The sequence below is a fragment of the Monopterus albus genome, unplaced genomic scaffold (genome assembly GCF_001952655.1).
Source record: "Monopterus albus unplaced genomic scaffold, M_albus_1.0 scaffold209.1, whole genome shotgun sequence".
NCBI classification, from domain to species: domain Eukaryota; kingdom Metazoa; phylum Chordata; class Actinopteri; order Synbranchiformes; family Synbranchidae; genus Monopterus; species Monopterus albus.
In genome coordinates this window covers 1,538,352-1,561,928 of record NW_018128089.1, presented here as the reverse complement: position 1 = coordinate 1,561,928, position 23,577 = coordinate 1,538,352, and the positions used below count along the sequence as shown (strand labels likewise).

Sequence of the window (23,577 nt, the reverse complement as noted above, 5' to 3'; positions counted from 1 at the left end):
ATTCAGGCAATTTCTCAATTTCCTTGTTGTTTTCCAAAATGGAGTGGTTTACTCTGGCAGGATAGAAGTGACGTGCAGGAGCTGCAGCTTGTGCATGATCTAATGTTCTGGACAGAGTAACAGGACATAAAACACAGCTGGGTGACAGCTGAGAGGCCAAACCCCCACCCAGCGCCCAGCAGGGCTGTGTCTCCAGAACAGCGTCAGGTCTCCTCTGTCGGAGGGAGGAAACCTCCTCCTTCCAAACCAGATCGTCTCACTGTGTCCAACCCACTGTGTCGTCCTCATGAAGCCATTCAGTGACCTAGAGCTGCAGCCATGAGTCAGTTCACTAGTAGAAAATTAACCAACATGTGAGGAGCTGATGCTTTTCTTTGTCATGAGAATCAGCTGAGTCTCTGTGGATCTGCTGGTTGGACACAACAAGACGTGAAGACACCACCTTTGGCTCTGGAGAGTCACAGTGGTTCCTTTAATCTGTCAGCTGTCTGTGCACATTGCACAGACACTGTGAGCCGGGACCCCCCCCCCCCCCCCCCCCACATCCTCTGGATTTCTGAGCCTTACATAAACTGGCAGAGTGACACAGCAAATGCACAGCGGCAGAGGAGGCAACAACAAATGTGTCTGTACACAGAAGCTCATGGAAACGGTGTTCTGCTCCAGCTCACCCACAGAGCCAAACACCTCCCTCACACCCCCTCCCCCTCCACCTAGAGTCTCCACCAGTCCTGACCGGGTCTGGACCCTGGGGACGTACAGCTGCACATGACACCATCACACAGGAATCCTGCTGGCTCCTGTTCACCCTCTGCATGGCGTTGTGTCTCCCCCACTGATCTGGAAACAGTTTGTGCAGTTGGATTCTTTCTCCAGAGCTCAGACTCGGTCTGAGTGCGGTCAGACGGGTGGAGCTGGAGTTTCTCCCTCCCCTCACCTGCTCTTAAATGCAGGTTTCCAGGGCGACGCTCTCAAATCAGAAACAAACAGTCCCAAAATATGAGGGGAGGCGTGCAGAGAAACTGCTTCAGACCCTCAGACTTTGTCTTGCTGGTTTTCACCAACACTCCCAGTTTGGACCTTTCTCCAGTTTACATTTTTACTGAATTAGCAGACAGCACCCAGTTCAGTCAGCGCTGGCATCAGGAACAGTAAGAGACAGTAGCAGGACTGGATGCAGACCTGCAGGGGCTGAGCTTTATACAACTGGTCTTTAGAACGCGTAAACCAGCCCCTTGTCTTGTTGTTAGTTGAGCATGTTAGAATCACACAGATGCTTTCTCCAGAGGCCCTGCAGCGTGGACATTGTCTCAGCCTGCCTGTGATGTCCTGCCCCCCGACCCCAGATCCTGGGCTGACCTGGATCTGAGCAGGACCTCCTGAAAGGCTCTGCTCAGGGCAGAACACAGTTTTCCTTCAAATTTAAATAAAACCACACACTGAGGCTGCAACGAAGGGGTCTCACAGTCTGGTTCTAGACCCTCTGTTGGGCCACAGCAGGTGTTTCTGGCTGTTACCATGGAAACGTGGGTGTTGTCTTTTTATTTTTACTGATGCGTTTGTTTCTAACCTTTATAAACTAAATGGGTGACGTCACTTCTCCAGTCAAACCGTGACTCCTGCTGCGGAGTCCCGTCAGGATTCTGGTCCCGTTCCAGTAGAAATACTCGGGCACGCGCTTTACGCTAGCCACGATGCGTGCACGAGCCTTGTGGAGCAGAGCTCAGCTAGTCTCCAGCTGGGCGTGGGCACGCACCTTGAATTCTCTCCCCGCTCAGCACAACCCTTTGTCGGAGTGGATCCAGTTTGTTGTCTCGGTCCTTCTGCTCCTGGCTCCGGTTCCCCGGACAGCTGTTGCCGCTCCGGTGGCTTTCCGTCGCGTTGGACCCTCTTCTCCTCCATCTACCCACTTCTTCACTTCCAAAGTCTGCAGAGCCGGTTATTTTTGTTGGTTTCAGTCTTCATCCAGGTCCGGTACCCCCGGTAACGGTGGCAGACATGAAGTGGAGGGTCCCGGTTCTGCTGTCAGTCATCTGTGTGCAGCTCACTGCGGGAGTCCCGGACGGACCGGACGTTCAAGGTACCTAACTAATATCGGTACCTAAACTTTGATCCGCTTAAACATGCTTTAATACAATATCCGAGTACCTTTACTCAAGTATTGTAGTACCAATTAGAGGTAGGCCACTTTACGCTACTTTGTACTCTTGAGCTCCGTGTGTCTGGCTCGCTTCTAAAACCAAGACACTGGTTCTTCTCATTATCGACGGGCTGCAGTCCCTCACAGTGGAAGAAGTAACGTTACTCTGGTAAAACTACAAAATGCAGCTGGTAAAACTATTGTTAACTACCTTGTATACTTATACTGTGAAGTTCTTTACATCCAGCTGGGTAGCTGGTCTGATGATTCTGCTGTGTTTGGTTTAATTCTGGTCCTTTACACCTCTGTTTCTGAATCGGTGGTTGTGTCTGTAAAAGTAAACAGTGGAGTATTCAAACTCAGAGATCCACATTTATTCATGTGGCAGATCATGTCTTACAGGCACTATCCAGAAACTCTTTGGCTTAATCTAATTAGTAAATCATCAGTAAGCTGACTGACTAATCGATTAATCGACTGCAGCTCCAAACTGAACACAGTTGGACTGGCTGTGATCAGGAATTCACTGATCCAGAACTTGCTCTGAGACCAGACGGAGTCTGGAATAAATAACTGATGAAGTCTAAACCTGACTCCTGGTTCAGTCGTTAAGAGCTGTGACTGATGATTCTTTCCATGATTGATTAGTCGGTTAAGGCTGTGAATCAACCCATGTGAGACTGAGGGGCGCCATCAAATCGGGTCAAACCAGATCCAGTTCATGTCAGACTATGGAATGGAAGAGTATGACTCAGATGATTAATTGACTGGTTGTTGTTTACTGATCTTTGAACAGCTGCATCTGAAATTCATAGTTTTTATTATGTTATTAATGACACATGAGGAAACACTGTGACATCACTGTTATTGTTTACTGTGACCAGTGAAACCAGCACCGACTTGGCAATATTTGGTGGGAATTTGTACTAAAATCAAGAATTAGAGGTGGAGTCTGTTTTTCTGCGTCGCTGTGAGGAGGTCAGCAGAGGACAGGAAGCAACTGACTGTCTCATATTATCTTGTTTTCTTCCTCTGTGGTGTTTCTCTCAGGGTACAGCAGCTGCACTTTTTTTGTCATTTGTTCAGACTCACTTTCATTTCACAATAAAAGTTGTTTTCTGAGGGGAGTCAGTTTCATGTATGAACAGGAAAACCACAGCTGACATCTCCTCGAACCTGAAATGTCACTTCAATCTCCTCTTTCTTTCCCCCTCTCTCCATTTTCCTCCTCTCCATCTTTTTCTCTGTTACCTCTCTCCCTCCCTCCTCTTCCACCACAGTGATTGACGTGTTGAATCTTCAGGACTCGAAGCAGAGCACAGCAGCAGTGGAGAAGCTGTCGGCTGGTCTGAGCACGTTCAGTGATGTCTATGTCGTGTCAGCGTTCCGACTGCCGGCGAAGCTGGGCGGTGTCCTGCTGGGCCTCTACAGTAAACAGGACAACAGGAAGTTCCTGGAGCTCGGTGTGATGGGGAAGATCAGTAAAGGTAGCTGAAGGTTTAACCTGCCAACATTGCACTAAACCAAGCATCACTCAAATTCTCTTGATTTTACACAGATTGTTCACAGACACAGAGAGTGCATCCTAATGAGATGTCTGAGGTTTGAATGTTTCACTCAGTGGAAACATCTCAGATCATCAGTTCTATTGGTTGGATTTAGGTTCTAGGTGTCACTCAGTGGGTCAGTTTGGCCTGATCAGAAGCTTCTCGATAAATGTTCAACACATGAAATGTCCTGGTCTCTCCAATGACCCCATCACTTTCCTCCATGTTTTATTGTTACTACTGTGTGAGGGGCTGACGCTGAATGATGACGACAGGCCGCTCTCACAGCAGCTACAGCTGTGATGTGAATGTAGCCTTAGAGCTGCAGAAATCATCGTCATTTTTGATTCATCTGTATCTGATTATTTTGGTGTTAAACATCTGAAAACTGTCCCTGAACCTGCTTCAGAGTAGAAATGTGACATGAAACCACCTCTTCCACCTCCAGTTCTAGTTCGTTACATCCGGGCTGACGGGAAGCTCCACACTGTTAACCTGCAGAACGCCAACCTGGCTGACGGGCGGACCCACTCCATCATCCTGAGGCTCGGAGGTCTTCAACGTGACAGCATGAACATGGAGCTCTATGTCGACTGCCGAGTGGCTGACTCCAGCCAGGGCCTGCCACCACTGGTCCGCCTGCCTCGAGAAGCGGAGATGGTGGAGATCAGACATGGCCAGAAGGCCTACGCCCGCCTCCAGGTCACTGAGAGATGATCTACGTGTTACATGTACAGCAGCTTCAGAAAGGATCCAGTACTCAGTAACCCAATAATAACAGGGTTTCTGCAATTTTATTGAAATTCAGAAACTGAACTCTCTCACTATGGGTTGTTGATTGTAGTGTATCCATTTAAAATAAAATCTACAACACATTAAAATGTGTAGGCAGTGAGCGGATCCAGATACATTCTGAAGCCACTATATATACTGTGAAAAAATATTAAAAAAACGAGGAGGAACAGCATCATAATGAGGATAATGTCCTCAGTGAGGTTATACATGGACTACAGCTGCTTTTGTGAACATGTGAGTACAGGAACAGTACGAGTACTGAGTGGAGAACTGTATGAAGTTAAACCGGTGTGTGATGCTGAAGTTACACACACAGCCTCATTCACTGAAACAGTCTCAGCAGTGTTTGTGCAGACTCACCATTGATATCATCTGTGTTGTAAGCTTCAGTTTCCACTGCAGAGTTGTTCACAGATTTAAAGGCTGGTAAACTGACACCATGAATACTGTTTCCCCTCAGGGTGCAGTGGAGTCCCTCAGACTGGCTATAGGGGGCAGTGTTGCTAAAGCCGGAGCTCTGACAGACTGCCCGTTTCAAGGAGACGCTTCAGCCTACAACTCAGGTCAGCTCCCCTCACGTTGACCCGCTCTCACCCTCTCAGGTCAACTGTACCCCATCACTGTGGCCGCTGCCCTCAGCCGGTCTGGTGTGGAGTCTGATGTCAGCCCCTGACAAGGTTAGGCTCAGGTTGGGCTTAATGAGCTCTCACATTTGCAGTGCACGTTTCCCATTGTAAAGTTCCCATCAACATCCACAGTGTCATTTTCCTGTAACTGTTCTTTCTGACTTGGAGCTAAATTACACAGAATCATGTGAAACCCGGTCAGGAGGTCTCACTTCATCCACAGTTTGTTGTCCAAGGTCAGAGAATGTTGTGTTTCTATATCAGGTGAGCCATCTGAAATGTTTGGTGAGTTATTTTAAATGTTTGGTGGCTAGAACAGCAGTTCAAATGTTTGCTAGTGTTGGCGACTGTTTGGTAGCAGTTAGCCTGAATTAGCCTGAGTAGATGAAGGGTCATGCTGGGTGTGTGGATGCAGGCAAAAAAGGTGGGATACTGGAACGCACTGTTGAGCCTTCTCCATGTCGAGGGCCCAACTCAGTGAAACACCAGTTAGTGAGTGGGCCCCGACCTGATGACCCTGTAGACCTGCCTTCACTCCTATATCCGCACAGAACTTGTACCAGTGTTGGTGATAATACAGCTACAGACTCAGTAGAATTGTTAACAGGGGAAGAGGGGGAGACCCCTAGCTTATAGGCCTATAACTAAGGGATGGTATACCAAATTAAACCTATCCACAAATGCACATAATTTCATAGATGCCACTACATGGGTGCAAGTGAAGGCTGTCCCTTTGACTAGAAACCACTGGTACAGTTAAATATACTCAGCGGTAACAGAATGGCCCAGGCTCCCTGTGTTCTTGCAGGTTCTAAGAAGGCTATCAGCCTTATCCCTGTTCAGCCACACTGGTCGTTATGGTGGCATGAAATATCAGAAGACATATCACAACATGCTGAGAACCTTTCTATCCTCCCTCACTGTCCTACTGGGGTTATACTAAAAATATTGTTCCATATTATTTTCATCAGAGTCGGCTTTAATAAAAATGCTTTTGACATCTCACATGTGCTTTTGACTTACAATTGAACATTTAGCCCACTTTGTAAACGATACCAAGATATATGTTGTGTATCATCATTCAGTCTAAAAATACTGGGGTACGATTTGTGGTCCATATCACCCCTTTATCATAAATCAGTTGAAGACTGGACACTGCGGATGAAGGATTGGAGGAATGGACACCCGGTGTTCATAATAATGTGTTTCCTCGGGTCCTCGTTCCTCGCATATTTTCCTCACATCTTACGTTGGCGGGACTGAGACACAAGGAAAAGATGCATGTGAGGGGAAATGTGCATGTGATTAAGGGAACTGAGATGTGCCCATGTATTCAGACCCCTGCAGGGTTTTTATATCAGTTCATTTACTCAAACAACTTGAAAAAGTGACCAAACACCTTTTTGTGAAATGGATCCGTGTGTTTATGGCTGTAATCAGTGAAGTGTGATACTGATGGAAACTGAGGACAGTAATTCATGTTTTTTCAGTGAGCGGGGAGGTCAACTCCATCCTGGGTGAGTTCATGTTCAGCACCCTAGCATTCAGTCTAATCAATAATCACAGCTGATCACTTTCACTTCAGCTCTCTTGTACTCAGGCGACTAACCGTACTCACGTTAGTTTGATTGTTTCCTGTCAGGTGATCACACCAAGGCTCTGATTGGTCAGCTCATCATCTTCAATCAGATCCTGGGAGAGCTGCGACAGGACATCAGAGAACAGGTGAGACAGAGGACAGGCAAGACAGGAGCCGGATGAGACAGGACATCAGAGAACAGGTGAGTTTGCTGATGGTGTGCTCTGGTCCTCAGGTGAAGGAGATGGCTCTGATCAGGAACACCATCCTGGAGTGTCAGGTTTGTGGTGAGTCGACAGCTCTTTGTCATCATGTTGATAAACGAGTGTTTCCATTTGTGGACCTGATTGAAACCAGTCTGTCCCTGCAGGGTTCCATGAGCCCCGTTCCCGCTGCTCTCCTAACCCCTGTTATAAAGGTGTGTCTTGTATGGATAGTCTGCTGTATCCTGGATACACCTGTGGCCCCTGTCCACCTGGAACCACTGGCAACGGGACGCACTGTCAGGACGTTGACGAGGTAAGCACAGTGAACCATGTGACCAGTAGGTAAAACCACAGGTGCACACTAATGTTACCCCCTCACCCCCAGTGTGAGCTGCAGCCGTGTTTCTCTCCCGACGCCTGTGTGAACACTGTGGGGGGGTTCAGCTGCCTGCCCTGTCCTCCAGGCCTGTGGGGGGCACCACTCGCTGGAACCGGACTGGAATACGCCAAGACACACAAACAGGTCTCCCACACACACAAACATCCAGTAAACGGGAACAATTTTTACATAACTGTTGGTAAAATCTAAAGCATGTAACTTTTTAACAAAAAATCATTTGTAATAGAAATGAAAACAAATGAAAGGGATTTGGTTTGTGTTTCTGTTTGTGCTAATGCACACTAATAATACTAACATTAATCCTAGTGTGTGTGTGTGTGTGTGTGTCAGGACTGTATGGACATTGACGAGTGTGTCAGTCTACCAGACGCCTGCGTGTCAAACTCTTTGTGTATCAACACTGTGGTGAGTTCATGTGTTTGCTCTCAGACATCATGATCAGTGTGAAAACAAGCAGCCTCCACATCCACTTAGTACTGTACTGAAGGACAGTAGTTAAGGTACTTGTACTTTGCCTGAGTATTTCCATGTCCTGCTACTTCATACTTGGGCTTCACTACATGTCAGGGACAAACCTTGTACTTCTTACTGCACTTCATGTGTCTCAGAATTGTCTTTAATGGCCCAGTATGTTTGAACATACAGGGATTTGACTCTGGTGCTCTGCTCTCAGTGTGTTGTAAAGCCACAGGAATGGAAAATAACAATGACACTAAAAATAAAAATAGAGCAATGAAATTAGATTAAATAGTGTGTGCATTCAGGAAAGTATCTGATACCTTAGGTTCCTTTTCAGAATCAGATGAATCAAAGTAAACACAGTAGAATCATGAGACTTTATTGATCCTGGTGGGAAATCCACCAGCTACCCAGCAGGATGTAAAGTACTTCACAGTATAAGTATATAAGGTCATTAACATCAGCTCCAGCTTTAGGAGCTGCAGCATTAAAGTGATGAACACAGTAATGTATCAGTCAGTAGGATCCAGTAGTATCAGAGATGTTAATGAAAAATGGGCCGTTCTGCAGGATGAGTACTGGTGCTGTTGGTACTTCATGTAGATTTGCAGGCTGATGCTTTGGTACTTTTACTTTAGTAACAGTTTAAATGTAGGACTTGTATCCGAGTATTTCTACACTGTGGTATTGCTACTTTTCCTGCAGTAAAGGATCTGAGTACTTCTCCCACTGCCTCTCTGTCTTTCCTTCTCAGGGTTCATACAAGTGTGGCAGCTGTAAACCTGGTTTCCTTGGTAACCAGACATCAGGTTGCTTCCCCAGGAAGTCGTGTACTGCGTTGACCTTTGACCCTTGTGACATCAACGCTCACTGTGTCATGGAGTGGAACGGAGAGGTTTCTTGCAGGGTGAGCATGTCTTTCAGCAGCATCAGTCTGTGGGCTCAGATCTAATCACATGACTCCTATCGATAACCTTTATTTCAACTGGAAAACCTCACTGTGATTTTGCAACAGTGCCCGAGGCAGCACCAGCGTTTCAGACAGGCAACATAAATACAGTAACAGATAAATCCATGCCGCCCTGTGTTTTTTCAGTACTAAATAATAACCATGTGCCCAGTTCAAACCCCATAAAAGACACTGAATGAGAGGCCCCTGAACAAACAGCCTGACACTGACTGGGGATGATGATGATGCAGCAGAACTAGCGAGTGTAAACAACTGTCGGCATTCACGCTGTCTACCTGAGCGGTCCTGGTCCTGGACATGGGGTCAGTCTGCGTCTGTCCTTGAGGAGGTGGCCGAAGAGCCACACGTGGCTCTCCAAAGATACCATGTGGCTAAAATGGATAATACTGCGTTGTTGTACTTCATTTCTACTGCGTCAGATGCAGTAGAGCTGCAGCTCAAAATGTTTAGACCAGGTCCAAGAGCATCAGTGTCACTGACTCATGAATATGATGCTGGAGTTCTTCAGATCTGCCTCTGTGCTGCTGATGGGGACAGTGTTGCTGGACTCTGCCAGATGTCGCTGCTTGTGCATTTTGTTCTCACAGCTGTGGAGCTGTAACTGACTGAATATGTGTTCTCAGACAGACAGTCCAACAAAATGCGTGGATCTTAAGGGGTTTTAAACTGATGTTCACCAAGTTAGACATGTTGGTTGTTTTTATTGTAGAGAGGAAAAACATCCCTATCATCCGTGTCTGGCATCAGGTCCATGTCCCGGTCCAGAAACGGTGACACCTGGAAGCTGCTCGGCTCCTTCCAGATCACATTCTTCACATCTGTTTGTAGTCCATAATGTGTCATTCGGATTGTCCACGCTGTAAAGCTGCCACGACTGTGCGTCCTAAAGAGGGATCCCCCCTCTGCTGCACTGCCTAAGCTTTTTTCTGTTGTTTTTGGGCAGATTTGCCTGACCTGATTCGAGGGTCTAAGCACAAAGGGTGTCACATGAGGTACGTTGTTGTGTACACTGTAAATAACCTGTGACTTGTTTGTTTGTTGTATCCCAGTGTAATGTTGGCTGGGCAGGTAATGGTAACACCTGTGGAATGGACACGGACATCGATGGCTTCCCAGACCGCCCTCTGCCCTGCATTGACATCAACAAACACTGCAAACAGGTCACATATATTACCTCAAATAATTCACCTTTATCTTCATATGACACATAACTGTCAGCTTCTGTATGGTGCACATCGGAAAAGGCAGCGGACATGAAATAAAAAGCAACAAGCCAAGTTTCACATTAAATTAAATGTTTTTACAAATGTTCTTCAGCTGAAAGAAGCAGGAGCGAGTCAAACACTTTATAAGTTCTCTTTAAGATCATCAAAGAAATAAATCTGTGGATCCTTACATTCAAGATGCTCACAGTCTAAATCTGTGTCTGTAGTGTTGAAAATGACATGAGGTGTGTTTAGCAATAAAATTCCGGCTGTAAAAGAGCTGAGAGACACTGGATGTTAGCCCAGTGTGAAATAATGTAGTTTATATGTTAGTTTCAGTCTTTGATCCACTGATTCCTGAGGGGTTTGATCGCTTTGTCCTTGACTGATTTAAAATGAGCAATTTACTATCTCAGGCTACGTTCCATCCCGTAATCTTAGTTTATATCACCTTCGTCAGTGACTGTGTCTCCTTCCTCCAGGACAACTGTGTGTTCACTCCAAATTCTGGTCAGGAGGACGCCGACAACGACGGGATCGGAGATCAGTGTGACGAGGACGCAGATGGAGACGGCATTAAAAACGTGGAGGTGAGACAGCGTTGCTGTGGAAGTAGTGCCAGCTTGTAATGTGGTCATGTGATTATGTGTCCTCTGTCCATCAGGATAACTGCCGCTTGATCGCTAACAAAGACCAGCAGAACTCGGACAGCGACTCATTCGGGGACGCCTGCGATAACTGTCCCAATGTTCCCAACAGCGACCAGAAAGACACCGACAATAACGGGCAGGGAGACGCCTGCGACCAGGACATCGACGGAGACGGTGAGAGACGTCTCCATGTCATAATAAGCCTCATTTACAGCTCTGAGTACAGGCGTGGCAGTTTATGTCCAGAGTGAGACGTCTTGAAACCCAGTCCAGTTTCACAGCAGCACCTCCCCCTAACCTTCCTCCAGCACAGTGCTCCCAGAATGTTTTTGTTGGTCGCTTTTTTGCACATTAAATATTTTCCCAACATGCACCCACAGAGGGACATGCACACCGGCCACATACAGTGAATGTGCCACTCTGTCATATGGTAAGTACATTTCTCACAGGATCTGGGTGATTCAGCTCAGCAGGTGACAGTGATTCATCATGTTTAGTTATTTTGGCTTTAAGTGTTTCAGATGCACCGACAGATCAAATCTGAAACATACAGCATATACTGAGAGCCAGGGCAACGCCACAGCAAAGAGAAGAGAACAGACGAAAACATCAAAACGCCTTGTAAAAATGTATTCCCCCATAATAAATAATCATTATATATACATATGTTTACATACCCACACCCATTGGTGTTGCAGCTGTAATGAGCCCTGTAGCCTCTAGGGGACGCTGGCACGGCTTCACACTGTCAGTGTGGCTTCAGGACATTCATCTGAACATGAATCTACTCTCTGGGCTTTATTCTGTCCTGTTTGTCCAAAGACCAACAAACTGCCTGGTGTGTGTGTGTGCCTTTGTTTTACTTGTATTATGGGGACTAAAACCCCATAAAAAATTGTGGGGACTTACCCACAAGGATATCACTGAATTTTAGGGTGGCAACCTGGTTTAAGGTCAAGTGTTAGGGTCAGGGTTAGGATAGGTCTAGGACTGGCAAATCATGGATTTCAAAAAGGCTGAAGCAAAATGGTAAATGGTCTCATACTTGTATAGCACTTTTCTATGCTTTTACAGCACACTCAAAGCGCTTTTACACTACTCGGCCATTCACCCATTCGCACTCCCAAACGCTCACACATTCACACACCAGTGACATCACCGGGAGCAACTGGGGTGTTCAGTGTCTTGCTCAAGGACACTTCGACATGTTGACTGGACAAGCCAGGAATCGAACTGCTAATCCTCCAGTTAGGAAACAACCCGCTCTACCTCCTGAGCCACAACTGCCCCCGAATGAAAACGCAATGTGTGTGTGTGTGTGTGTGTGTGTTCAGGTATTCCCAACGTCTTGGATAACTGTCCAAAGGTTCCCAACCCCATGCAAACAGACAGGGACAGGGACGGCGTTGGAGACGCCTGTGACAGCTGCCCCGAGCTCAGCAACCCCATGCAGGTATAGTCTGTCATCCTTTGTCACAAGTTGCACACATCTACGAGGTGTAGACAGTCCAGCCAGCAGTGACTTTTCATGGTCACTCATGGTCATGTTATTAGGTACAGCACAAGTTGTAGTTATCCAGTGATTCACAGGCACAGCGATTACGACACACGGACATGTTCCTGCTAATCGTGTGTTGACTTCTCAGATTTCTCTCATGGTGTGGGAGCACTGCCAGCACCAAGCTGTCTGCACAGAGACACAATAACCTCAGTCAGTGGTCCAACATTTTAAGAGAGAGAAACAGAGATAGTCATTTTTCTCAAACTGTCCACAAATATCCTGAGGTCAGTCCATCTTTGCTGTGAAATACAAACCCATGTGGTTTCTCACATTTCTCCCTTTACTTCTGCCTTTAGCAGCTGCACCTCCCCTTTTATTGAATCATCTTGAAGTGTTTTATAGTTTTTTCCAACCCTTCAATCTGTGTTAACATTTTAACACTACTTTCTCTAAAACCATTTGAACTGCACTGAATGTGCAGCAGGTGCGAGTCAAACTAAGTTTGCTATGTGTCATAGGCAACACGCCACAGATCACCTCCTGAATAGGTAAGACTAGGAGCAGTGACAGGAACGCAGAGGTCAGAGGTGTGTCTTCATCAACGTCTCCTCTCTTTTTCAGACAGACATAGACAACGACCTGGTGGGAGATGTTTGTGACACCAACCAGGACACGTACGTCCAAACACGCTGGTCTCTCTATCTTTGTGAGGACCCTCACTGACATAATGTGTCCCCTAGCCCCTCCCCTAATCCTGAACCCTATAACCAGATCTGAACCTGCAAACAGCCTTTTGATGGTGTGAGGACCGGACAACGTGTCCTCACAGTGCTGGTTTGTGACACCAACCAGGACACTTACGTCCAAACACGCTGGTCGCTCTATCTTTGTGAGGACCCTCACTGACATAATGTGTCCCCTAGCCCCTCCCCTAATCCTGAACCCTATAACCAGATCTGAACCTGCAAACAGCCTTTTGATGGTGTGAGGACCGGACAACGTGTCCTCACAGTGCTGGTTTCAAACTAACTTTTTTCCACACAAACATGCTGTATGTGTATGAGTATGCTGAGACACTGAAACAGTTGATCTGGGTTTATTCTGTCCTAAAATAATGTATATGCAAAAAATATACAGAAAAACAAAAACACTGCTATCCCAAGAACACATGTAAATGAAGACAAAGTACTGATACAATGAAAACCATAAGATGTTTTATATGTAAAATACATGTGAAAGTGCTCAGAATGAAACCTTGTTCTCTTGTCTTTTTTGCAGGGACGGAGACGGCCACCAGGACAGCAGAGACAACTGTCCCGACATCCCCAACAGTTCCCAGCTGGACTCTGATAACGACGGCCTCGGAGATGACTGTGACCACGACGACGACAATGACGGTGTCCTCGACGACTATGACAACTGTCGGCTCATTGTCAACCCCAACCAGAAAGACTCAGACGGTAACGGTCAGAGAAAACGAATTTGAATCGAGCTGAAAGCCACAGGCAGTAATACTCTGAGAGACTGGGTTTAAATCGGGCAGAAAGGCAGTGACACTGCTTTTGGCAGAGCATTTCCACATTCGTGTTGCCAGAGCACATATGGCAAAAAAGTGGAAAACAGAAAAACTAGTTGTTTTAGCACAGATTGGTGAAGAACAGGATTATCAACAGGGACCATTACAGACAGCACTTGTGTAACCTGTCTTCATGTGGTCAGATTTACAGTATACCTCCTGACTGATTATACAAATAAATGTAGAATACATTTCACATCATATGTATTTTTCTGGGGGTGTTTCATGTCAGCTGTGAGGTGAGGCCCACACTTCCACACAGTGTAACTGGTGTGTAATTGCATGGATATAGCTTTGTATTCCACATGTGCTTGTTATTGCACACAGACCTGTGTCTCTGTGTCTGTTTAAGGATCCTTGATGCCTTTGACTCACCCCGCTGAGAGGTTTCTGTCCCAGGCTGAGTGAAGTTATATTTTTAATTACCTGAGACACAAGCTGGTTAATGGAAAACCATAAAGCTGGCCAGTCCCCTGCTTGGCAGTGGAGCCAGTTCTATGGGGGACAGGTCAATCATCTGCGTCCACCAATGTCACTGCTTCATTAAAGTAATTACAGCAGAGACACTGTCTGTCTGTCTCCTCAGTGAACGGTGTTGGTGATGTCTGTGAGGATGACTTTGATAATGACGCTGTGATGGATTTTATCGACGTGTGTCCTGAGAGCGCTGAGGTCACACTAACGGACTTCAGAGCCTACCAGACTGTCATCCTGGACCCAGAGGGAGACGCCCAAATCGATCCCAACTGGGTGGTTCTTAATCAGGTGACCCTCCTCTTTCTGTCATAACACATAAAATAGTACCGCTGTTCTGTTCCAGGCGTCTCTGTCCCTGGTACAGGGACAGGAGGAAAATTACTCTGTTGGCTTTTTGTCTGGAAGTGAGGTTTGACCAATGGGGGTTGTGTTTTATTGGTGCAAAAGACAATTACGTGTCCACAGTATGAGATTGTTTTTGAGCAGACTAAGTTCCAGTGTAACAGTCTTCTGCAGTGTTGCATTATGCTGTGTTTGTAGTTTTTGTTAATTTCATCAACAAAATCTGATGAAAACTTTGGGTTGATGACAGAGACAGAGGCAGAGGCAGCTGTAACCACAGTAACAGTACACGACTGAAGCGGAGCCTCAAAATATTTAGAAAGCCTAGAGTGAAAATTTTTTTTGTTTGTTTGTTTTTATGCATAAAACTAACAAATCAAATGGCTAAACTTAATTTGACAAAAACTAATAAGCATTTTCATACAAACACTAAAAGTAAATATCAGGAGTTAACATTGGCTCTGGTTTGCAGCCTTAATGGTGCTACACTAGCATGAGTGTTTTCAGTCTGTTTAAACCTGATGTCTTGTCTCAGGGAATGGAGATTGTTCAGACGATGAACAGTGATCCTGGTCTAGCTGTGGGTACGTGCTGTTCATTCACCCTTTATTAATCCACGACAAAGCAGTCCTCAGCCCTGGTCCCGGATTCAACTGCGTTCTCTGTGTGTCTGCAGGATACACAGCGTTTAACGGCGTTGACTTCGAGGGAACGTTTCACGTCAACACAGTGACGGACGACGACTACGCAGGGTTCATCTTCGGGTATCAGGACTCGTCCAGTTTCTACGTGGTGATGTGGAAACAGACGGAGCAGACGTACTGGCAGACCGCCCCCTTCAGAGCCACGGCCCAGCCCGCACTGCAGCTCAAGGTTTCTACTGACTTCTACCACCTTCTACTGTTCTCAGTTTTGCGGTTCAGAGCCTCCTGTGACATAAATCAGAATCTCATGTATCACCAGATTTTGGTGTTGATGCTGATGTTTGTAAAGCCTGCAGCTGACTGTTCACTTCAGAAGGTTGCAGGTTTGATTCCCAGCTCTTCTCTGTTTCCTTTTTTGGTGTTTCACTGTGAGCAGGTCTCAGCTCTGACTCTTAGTAGAAAGGCAGTAGAGAAACTGAAATAATATTTGGATTCCTGTGTCCATCCTGCAGGCGGTGAAGTCTCAGACCGGACCAGGAGAGTTTCTGAGGAATGCCCTGTGGCATACTGGAGACACTCCCGGAGAGGTGAAGCTGCTCTGGAAGGACCCACGAAATGTTGGCTGGAAGGACAGAACCTCGTACCGCTGGCAGCTCAGCCACCGGCCGCAGGTCGGATACATCAGGTAGGACCTCCAAGTGGGCTCTAACCCTAACCCTGCAAGTGGACTAGAGACTAAAGTAGACCAGGAGGTGGGCTAGACCACAAACTAGAAGCAGTACAGCTGTACTAGACTTGAAGCATTCCAACTTGCAGTGTATTTATACAGTATGTGCATCAGTATTTTGTACTGAATATACTGCAGTATGACAGAACTTTATAGTACTGACAGTTTTATGTAGTACTCTTGTCTGCAGTGTGTATTTTTTACTTGTTTTTATAACAGTACTGTGTAGTATCACAGCCGCAGTACTGACACAACAGTACTGTATAGTTCCCTGTCAGGCTGCAGTCGGTCTCTCTTGCTCTCTCTCTCTCTCCTTTTACTGCATTCTTTCCCCCCAAAACATCTTTGTGGCTCTGGGGCCTCCCGGTACTCTATTGTACTCATCTCCATGGCGACCGAAGCCCTGGCAAGAATCCACCTGGTCAGCTGTTGATATGCAGATCAGATGGGGAGATGCTCTCATTAGAAGGTCAGGGATCATCAGAGACTGTATATTGGAAGGTTTCAAACGTTTGTCAGCTCGTGGTGATGTTGAGTTAATGTCCTAACAAAAGATCAGGAGGTTAAATGTAAAGAGCTACATACATGTTACTGCATTTCACTTGGAGTTCTTGAATGTAAAACAGTAATCAAACACTGACAGAAGGGTTTAAAGGAGCAGTCCTCATTATGTTGGACCAGTCCAAATGGTCCTGAAAGCTTTGTCACTGGATGCTTTTTGGAACCAGCAGGTTTACAAAAGTCTGGACTCACATTCTTCAATTGGTCAGGGAGGGTAGAAAGAAAGGGGGAGGTTATTGAAGACGGTCTATTCACCGAGCTGAAGAGGCAGAGCACAGAGACTTATTTCCTTTCTCTGTCGCCCACTGCATTTTTTCAAAATCAGACCCCTGTTCAATTCTTTAAAGCCGCAGTTTGTGATTTTTGTGTAAATACAAAGTGTTTTATAAATAACCTCAGGATATCCTAACATCTTGTGTTGATAAGCAGATAGTTTATTCTTGTCTCTCATTTATTTGTGCTCTATCAGGACCAGTAAATGTCAAAGATCGCTCTGAGTTAATTTACAATCAGTGTCTGTGACTGTGTTGAGAATCACTCCCGAGTCACTCATTCACTTCTCCCTACATAGTGTACACTAAGTACACTCAGTGGTGAACAGTAAATTCATGTGACGTCAACACAGAGCCAGAACCGTTTATACTCAGGCTTGAAGCATGCTTGACTCGCTGCAGTCAATAGTTGTCGCTGCTGAGAAAAATCAATCTCTACGCCACTGGAATAGCAGTAGAAGAAGAAATCTACAGGCAATACTTTCTGTAGCTAACTAGCTGGCTGGTTAGCCAGCAGATATTGACCCTACAGAACAGCTAAGTGAATGCTTGTGTGTAGTAGACAGCGTGTTTCAGCTTTCTACCCAGCCAGCGTGCCAAGCCTCAGATATGTGTACAGGGGCGTACTGAATGTTTGGACAGATGGACCTGCTCACACACTCATCACCATAATCAATGAAGTCTCAGATTCATTGCTGATGTGATTCCTTTTCATAAAACCAGATTGGCATTCATCTATAACTGTCTAAATATAACTTTATAGTATTTGCAAATATGTTAGCAAATACTTTTGCATAATTATTAGTTAAAGTTCCTTCAGCTGTCAAACGATAGCTGACCCTTATTAGGTCTAGGTATCAAGGACGCATAATGATAATAGATCATCACTTTTATTGGCCAAGCATGTTGGCCATTGGGAGCAGTGTCCTGCCCAGGGACACTCCTTGCATGCGGAAAGGGGAGAATAGGAATCGAATCACCAACCTCTTAAGCCACAGCCGCCCCATTTCCATAGCCTCTCTAACGGCACATAATAAAAATTCTGAAATATGGTCTTGAAATACCTTATAAAGTTTACCAGTGAGGCCATCGTTTTCTGGAGATGTATTGTCTTTCAATATTCTTTTTAAGGTCTTCAAGGGATAATTATCACAAGCTATTTTTTGTTTTCTGTCAATACTTTGTGCAACATTCTTAATAGAGAAAAGGAAAGATGATAAGCCGTAATTGTTATTTTGTTCAGAGTATAGTTTTTATAGTTCTTTCACCTTGTTTCATCCACTTTCGTCACTTCCACTTTCGATGGAATAAAAGCACCCCTTGCTATATTCGGGTAAACGTTTCCCAACGTATGTAGTTCAGTTTACTTAATATCAGTTTGAGAAAGCTCATCTCTCAAACTCATTATATCCCTGATGATTCCTTCTTGTCTAAGCCTTTTCTCCTTGGATATTTCCTTTACCCTTTTAATTTTGTATACATCTACAATATTTGCCAAATGTTTTATAATATTCAGCTTTCTTCTGATTTTTGTCGATGGTTCCTGTGACTCTTTCTTTGAAGAATTTATCAGTCAAGAGTGTATTATTTAATTTCCAGTAACTTGGATTATTTTTGTTTGACAGATTTATTTATTTATTTATTTTGCATGTACAGTAATAATAGATATTATTTTATGTTCAGTAAATACTGATGGTTCTATTTTTGTTTCTTTTACTTTATCAATTCAGTCGTTGATATAAGCCGAAGCTCAGCTGTGGATCTCTTAGATAAATCTTTATTCCAGGTGAACTGGATCTGATGTGGGTTTTTAAATCTCCAAATATCACAACTTAAGTGTAAACATAACTTATTAAATTCTCAAACTTCTTTGAGGAAAACAATATTTTACTTGATCATATGCAAGAACAGGCTCAATGATTAATTACATGGACAATTGTGGGTGTGGTGTATATTTTGTAACTATTCTTTAGTATATTACTTGTGTGATGTAAGAATGTTAACACTGTTATATTCTTTTTTTAGTATAATATGTGTGTGTGTGTGTGTGTGTAGAAGTGAATCATTTACTGCTTGCAAACCAATGATGGTAAGATGATGTCATGGGGTAGGACTGGATAAGTCTGACTTCTTCCTACTCCATTCAAGCATGTACTAGGTATAAGCACATTGATATTGGATTGTGTGTAAAATTATGTGTGTTGTCATATCAACTGTCTTTACATGCTTGAAAGAATAAATCAAATCAAATCAGTAATAGAATTTCAATTACCCCCAAATATTAAATTAGCATTGATGAAGGTGTTCGATAAAGCATGAAGTTGTCCTTCAAATTCTTAAAATAATTTGTTTTTTTGGCTAATGTTATAGCCATATACAGTATATTACCCAAAATAAAACATCACCCATGTATTAAAAGTAACCATCTCCCAGAAACATGAGCAATTTTTTTGTACTTTTCCTTTAAAGGATCCTTTCAATATATGTAGCTACACCAGCAGAATTACTGCTGCCATAAACCGTTCAAATAGTATCCCCCCCATTGGTTTTTCCGGTAATTAAAGTCTGAAGATAAAACGTGTTTCTTGTTAAAATAAAAATAAAAGTCTGCCTTGGAACTTTTACAGAATAGAAGTACCAGCCTTCCTCTTAATCTGCTCTTGGATACCCCTTACATTAAATGAACAAAGAGACCAAGGCAGGGTGAACAATAGAATACTAGACTGATCCAAAGTAAACTAAGTTTTGAGTGAGAAAAAACTATTGAATGTTTTTTACCTTTAAATCTATATTTAAGACTTCTTTTAAGAGAGACAGCTTAAGCTTTCTACAAAAAACACTCACGAGTGTAAGAAAGTAAGCTTATGTTCATTACCAGCTTGTCCACTCTGATTTCTGTGCCATTAGTGATGGCTCTAGCTCTGAAGAAAAGGACCTTTTTGCCTTGTTTATGAGCTTCTTCGATCTTGGGCTACGGCTGGTTGCGTGTCTCCTTGTCTTTCATAGTTAAGTCTTCTCTGAATCTCAGTTTCTTGACTTTGAGGCACTCTGAGCCATTTCCGCTTTTCTAAACCATGTCTTATCAATCTGGAAGTAAATTGTAATCACTGGTGGAGTTTTTCCTTCCTCTTTACATCCGACTCTGTGACTCGGGTCAATGTGTAAGTGTAGGAAGGATGTAGCCAGTGTTGTGTTGTCCTCACCGTAATGTGTGTGAATCCAGACTCTGGTCCAGCTTATCGCGCTGTGCTGTAGACCTCCACTGTTGTCCACCAGTTATTAAAACCCCCCAGTGAGCCACACTGCTGCACTGGCAGGTTTCCTTCTCAGGAAACATGGGAGGCCGACTGTTTCCAATAACCAGCTCCACAGGCTGAGAACGGCGTCACTGTGCCCAGAGTCACTGGTCTCTGCTCTGGTTATGCTCCTCTGCTAGCTTCTCATGCTGCACATAGCATTTTGGAGCTCTCACTAATGCAGTGTGTCCTGATGTTTTTCTTAAGGAGCATTTGTTTTCTGACCTGGCATGTCACTGTGTTTCAGGGTGAAGCTCTTTGATGGGATAGACATGGTGGCCGACTCTGGCGTTGTGACTGACACCACGATGAGAGGAGGCAGGCTCGGTGTCTTCTGTTTCTCCCAGGAAAACATCATCTGGTCCAACCTGCGCTACAGATGTAACGGTATCAGATCAATAATTTCATCTGATAAACTTTATCATTTTGAATCAGGACTTTCAGTATTTGGATCAAGTAGCTTGTGCGAAACACAGAGTGTCGGATTAAGATGCTACAGCTGTTATTTCATGTGGCAGATACAGATTTAATCAACATTTCGGTGAATGAAAGGGTCAGATTGGACTCTGTATCAGCAGATACTCAATGAAAAAGGACTTGGATCAGGATCATGGCCAAAAGAACATGATCCTGACATCCCCAGCGAAAACAGATGTAAAATTCTGAACTGTGTGGTTAACTTACTTTGTCATGAATCCTTGCACTGGTTTGTTTTATTTCAGACACGGTGCCTGAAGACTTCCAGACTCATCGTAAACAGGTTCTGGTGCACATCCACGTTTGAGAGCAGCAGACAGACTCATGTTGGTCTTTCTAACTGTGTGAGGACCCTCATTGACACAACAGATTCCCTAGCCCCTTACCCTAACCTTAACTATCAGAATTAAATATCTAACCCCAACACTTCCCCTAACACCTAACCTAAACCTGGTTCTAAGCTGAACCCCAAAACCAGGTCTGAACCCTCTCACAGCGCACGTGAGACCCGGACAACATGTTCTCACTTTTCATTAATGTCCTCACAGTGCAGAGGTGTCCTCTTACAGGTATCAAGAGTCGGTCTGAGGAAATGCTGATGAGGAGCATGTGAACGTACTGTCAGTGAGGGTTTATGTGAAATTTAAACGTAACATTTCCAGTTCAGTGTTTCTGTGCATCCATGTATGAGTCAGAGTGTGAGGAGTTATTTTGGAGTTCAGTCTGTTCACTGATGCTGACAGATGAGAAACTTTCTGACAGCTGTCCAAGTCCAAGATCTAAAAAACTTGTGGGAAAGTAAAGGATACAGGTCAACTACTGTACCACTCCCAAGGTGCGTTTCAGTAACAAACAGCCTATCACAGAGCGTCACATAACATTAATGTATGGATGAGGAGCATGTGTTAAAAGCAGGAGGTGAATCCTCTCCAGTTTTGCCCTCCATTCATGTACGTCCACGTTTCAAGAATCTACACGGTCCAGTCTGATCCAGTCAGTTTCCTCTGTAGCTTCATGTTTGATGAATGTTTTGTTTTGGACTGGAGCTCTGTGTTAGCTGCAGGAGTCCAGCTTAATGACCCTGCTGAGCACTGACAAGATAATGTTAGGAAGCCCAAATGAAAAGTGCCAAACAGTGGAATATGTTTGTGGAAATAAACTTGTCCATGACTTTTCCTAAAACGCTGCTTTTGTCTTCCATGGTTTCTACAGCACAAAGGCTCAGACTGGCCTGTCCATCTTTCACGTTTCCAGAAGCAGAATTGTATGTGGACAGGGCTGCCTGTATGCTTTTCAGCATCTTCTCTGCCTCTGCCTGGTGGAGTGAACTGCTGTTAGACAGTCAAAGGCAGAGATGCACTTTACTGTTCATGAATTGTTGAAAGGGTCAATTGTGAATGTTTTCAGGCTGACTTTGTGTTGCAGATCCCAGTCAGCGTTCATCAGACTATTGTCATATGATATCCAGGACACAGGTAACTCGGAGGCCTTGAATCTCCACCTCCTTCACAACATCTTGTGTTGTCCAGAGAAATCATTCAGCTGAGTCATGTTGTTTTCCCCTGCTCTGTACACATCTGAGAACTGTGTTGGTAAGTGCTCCTTGTTCTCCTCGTCTCTACGAGCTCCACTGGTGTTTTTTGTTGCCTGGCCGATGGGTGAGGGGGGTTGGGGCCCCTGGGCCGGGGAGGCCGGGATAAGTGCAATATTGGAGTGGGGACGTGACAACAGTGCACCTCATCCCGGACCTGCCCGACCCCGGGAGGAAACGCACCACACGCCCTGAAACACAGTGAATTTACCCTGGTTTTCAATGAGACGGTTCCTGCACGTGTTCAACACTAATCTGTGTCAGGACTCGGCAGCCATGTAGTGCTGATGCTCCCTAGCTGTAACACACACACACACACACACACACACAGTGAAGAGCAGCACCAACAGCCTGGGTGCACTAACATACTCAGCTGTTAGCTAACCTGTAGCCACACACACAGCTTTAATTAGGTTGGTTGTTCCCAGTGAAACCAGATCCAATCAGACAAAGTTTAACGAGCTGAACACGTCAGTGGTAATACTGGAATCTACTGTACTGGTGCATCTGCAGCCATTCTGCCACCAGACTGGTTCAGAAAATAATTGGAACCAGCTGATCTGCACTGAAAACGGGCTGTCATATTCTCACAGACAGGGCCGGAAGGCAACTAAGTACATGTACCGCAGTACTGTACTTAAGTACAGTATTTAAGATACTTTACTCAAGTATTTCCATGTCCTGCTACTTCATACTGTGACTCCACTACCTGTCAGAGACAAACCTTGTACTTTTTACTGCACTACATGTATCTGATAACTTCAGTTCCCTTTCAGAATCAGATGAATCAGTCAGTATGATCCAGTAGTGTCAGAGACATTAATGAGACATGGGCTGTTCTGCAGAATCACTGTTGGTACTTCAAGTATACTTGGATTCTGATACTTTGGTACTTTTGCTTAGTTAACATTTTGAAAGCAGGACTTTGGCTTGTAATAGAGTATTTGTACAGATCCGAGTACATCTCCCGTCGCTGATAGTTTGGTGAAATTAACGAGAATCTGCTGCAGACAGGAATGACCTGACAAGGAAAACAAATGCATCCTAACATAAAGGCTGATTAAAGTAGCCAGTAAGTGCTGTGGCCAGATAAATGTACTGCAATAAAACTACAATATCTCCTTGTGCAGTGTTGTGGAAGTATAAATTAGCAGAAAAAAGGAAAAGCCAAACTGTCCTTCCTCTCCTTCTACAAATTTAGCGTTTGTTTGAACCACATTCACCTGGTAAATTGGATGTTTCCTTCTCTTATTGAGTAACATCTGACTCCAGGTTTCAGTTATTAAATTTTCACAGATCAGATAAAAAGCTTCAGATCCTCACATCTGACACATTTTATTATCCTCTTATATGTTGAATCAGGATCAGCAGGTTCTACTGTGCCCCCCCCCGAAAACGTCTGATAGTGGAGATAGCTGAACTCAAACAACAGACATCAGGATGACTCACCTCTCTGCAGCAGCTCCTCTCTGTGCTATCTGCTCTGTGGAGAGTCTCTCTCCTGATTTTGGTCCAGAGCCCCCTCCCCTCCTCTAA

At 44.7% G+C, this 23,577-nt stretch overlaps 1 protein-coding gene across 1 annotated transcript; it reads left to right on the top strand.

Annotated features, from left to right (window-relative positions):
• The first annotated feature begins 594 nt into the window (after window positions 1-594).
• thbs3a (thrombospondin 3a) lies at window positions 595-21,681 on the top strand. Its single transcript, XM_020618768.1, has 23 exons — window positions 595-2,080; window positions 3,421-3,627; window positions 4,136-4,389; window positions 4,943-5,045; window positions 6,599-6,625; window positions 6,751-6,833; window positions 6,923-6,974; window positions 7,058-7,206; window positions 7,279-7,416; window positions 7,624-7,698; window positions 8,507-8,659; window positions 9,772-9,882; window positions 10,410-10,517; window positions 10,592-10,751; window positions 11,912-12,030; window positions 12,700-12,752; window positions 13,357-13,538; window positions 14,241-14,419; window positions 15,009-15,057; window positions 15,150-15,346; window positions 15,630-15,802; window positions 20,221-20,360; window positions 20,696-21,681. Exons 1-23 carry the CDS (start codon window positions 1,999-2,001, stop codon window positions 20,755-20,757), a joined length of 2,856 nt encoding a protein of 951 aa, XP_020474424.1. The 5' UTR covers window positions 595-1,998; the 3' UTR covers window positions 20,758-21,681.
• Window positions 21,682-23,577: the final 1,896 nt, after the last annotated feature.

What these genes read in the sequence shown, in the direction of transcription:
- thbs3a (XM_020618768.1), top strand. Translation starts at nt 1,999, where the DNA reads ATGAAGTGGAGGGTCCCGGTTCTGCTGTCAGTCATCTGTGTGCAGCTC. An exon ending in ACGGCATTAAAAACGTGGAG is followed by an intron (nt 10,518 to 10,591) that starts GTGAGACAGCGT and finishes TCTGTCCATCAG; the next exon opens with GATAACTGCCGCTTGATCGC. An exon ending in CCAGGACATCGACGGAGACG is followed by an intron (nt 10,752 to 11,911) that starts GTGAGAGACGTC and finishes GTGTGTGTTCAG; the next exon opens with GTATTCCCAACGTCTTGGAT.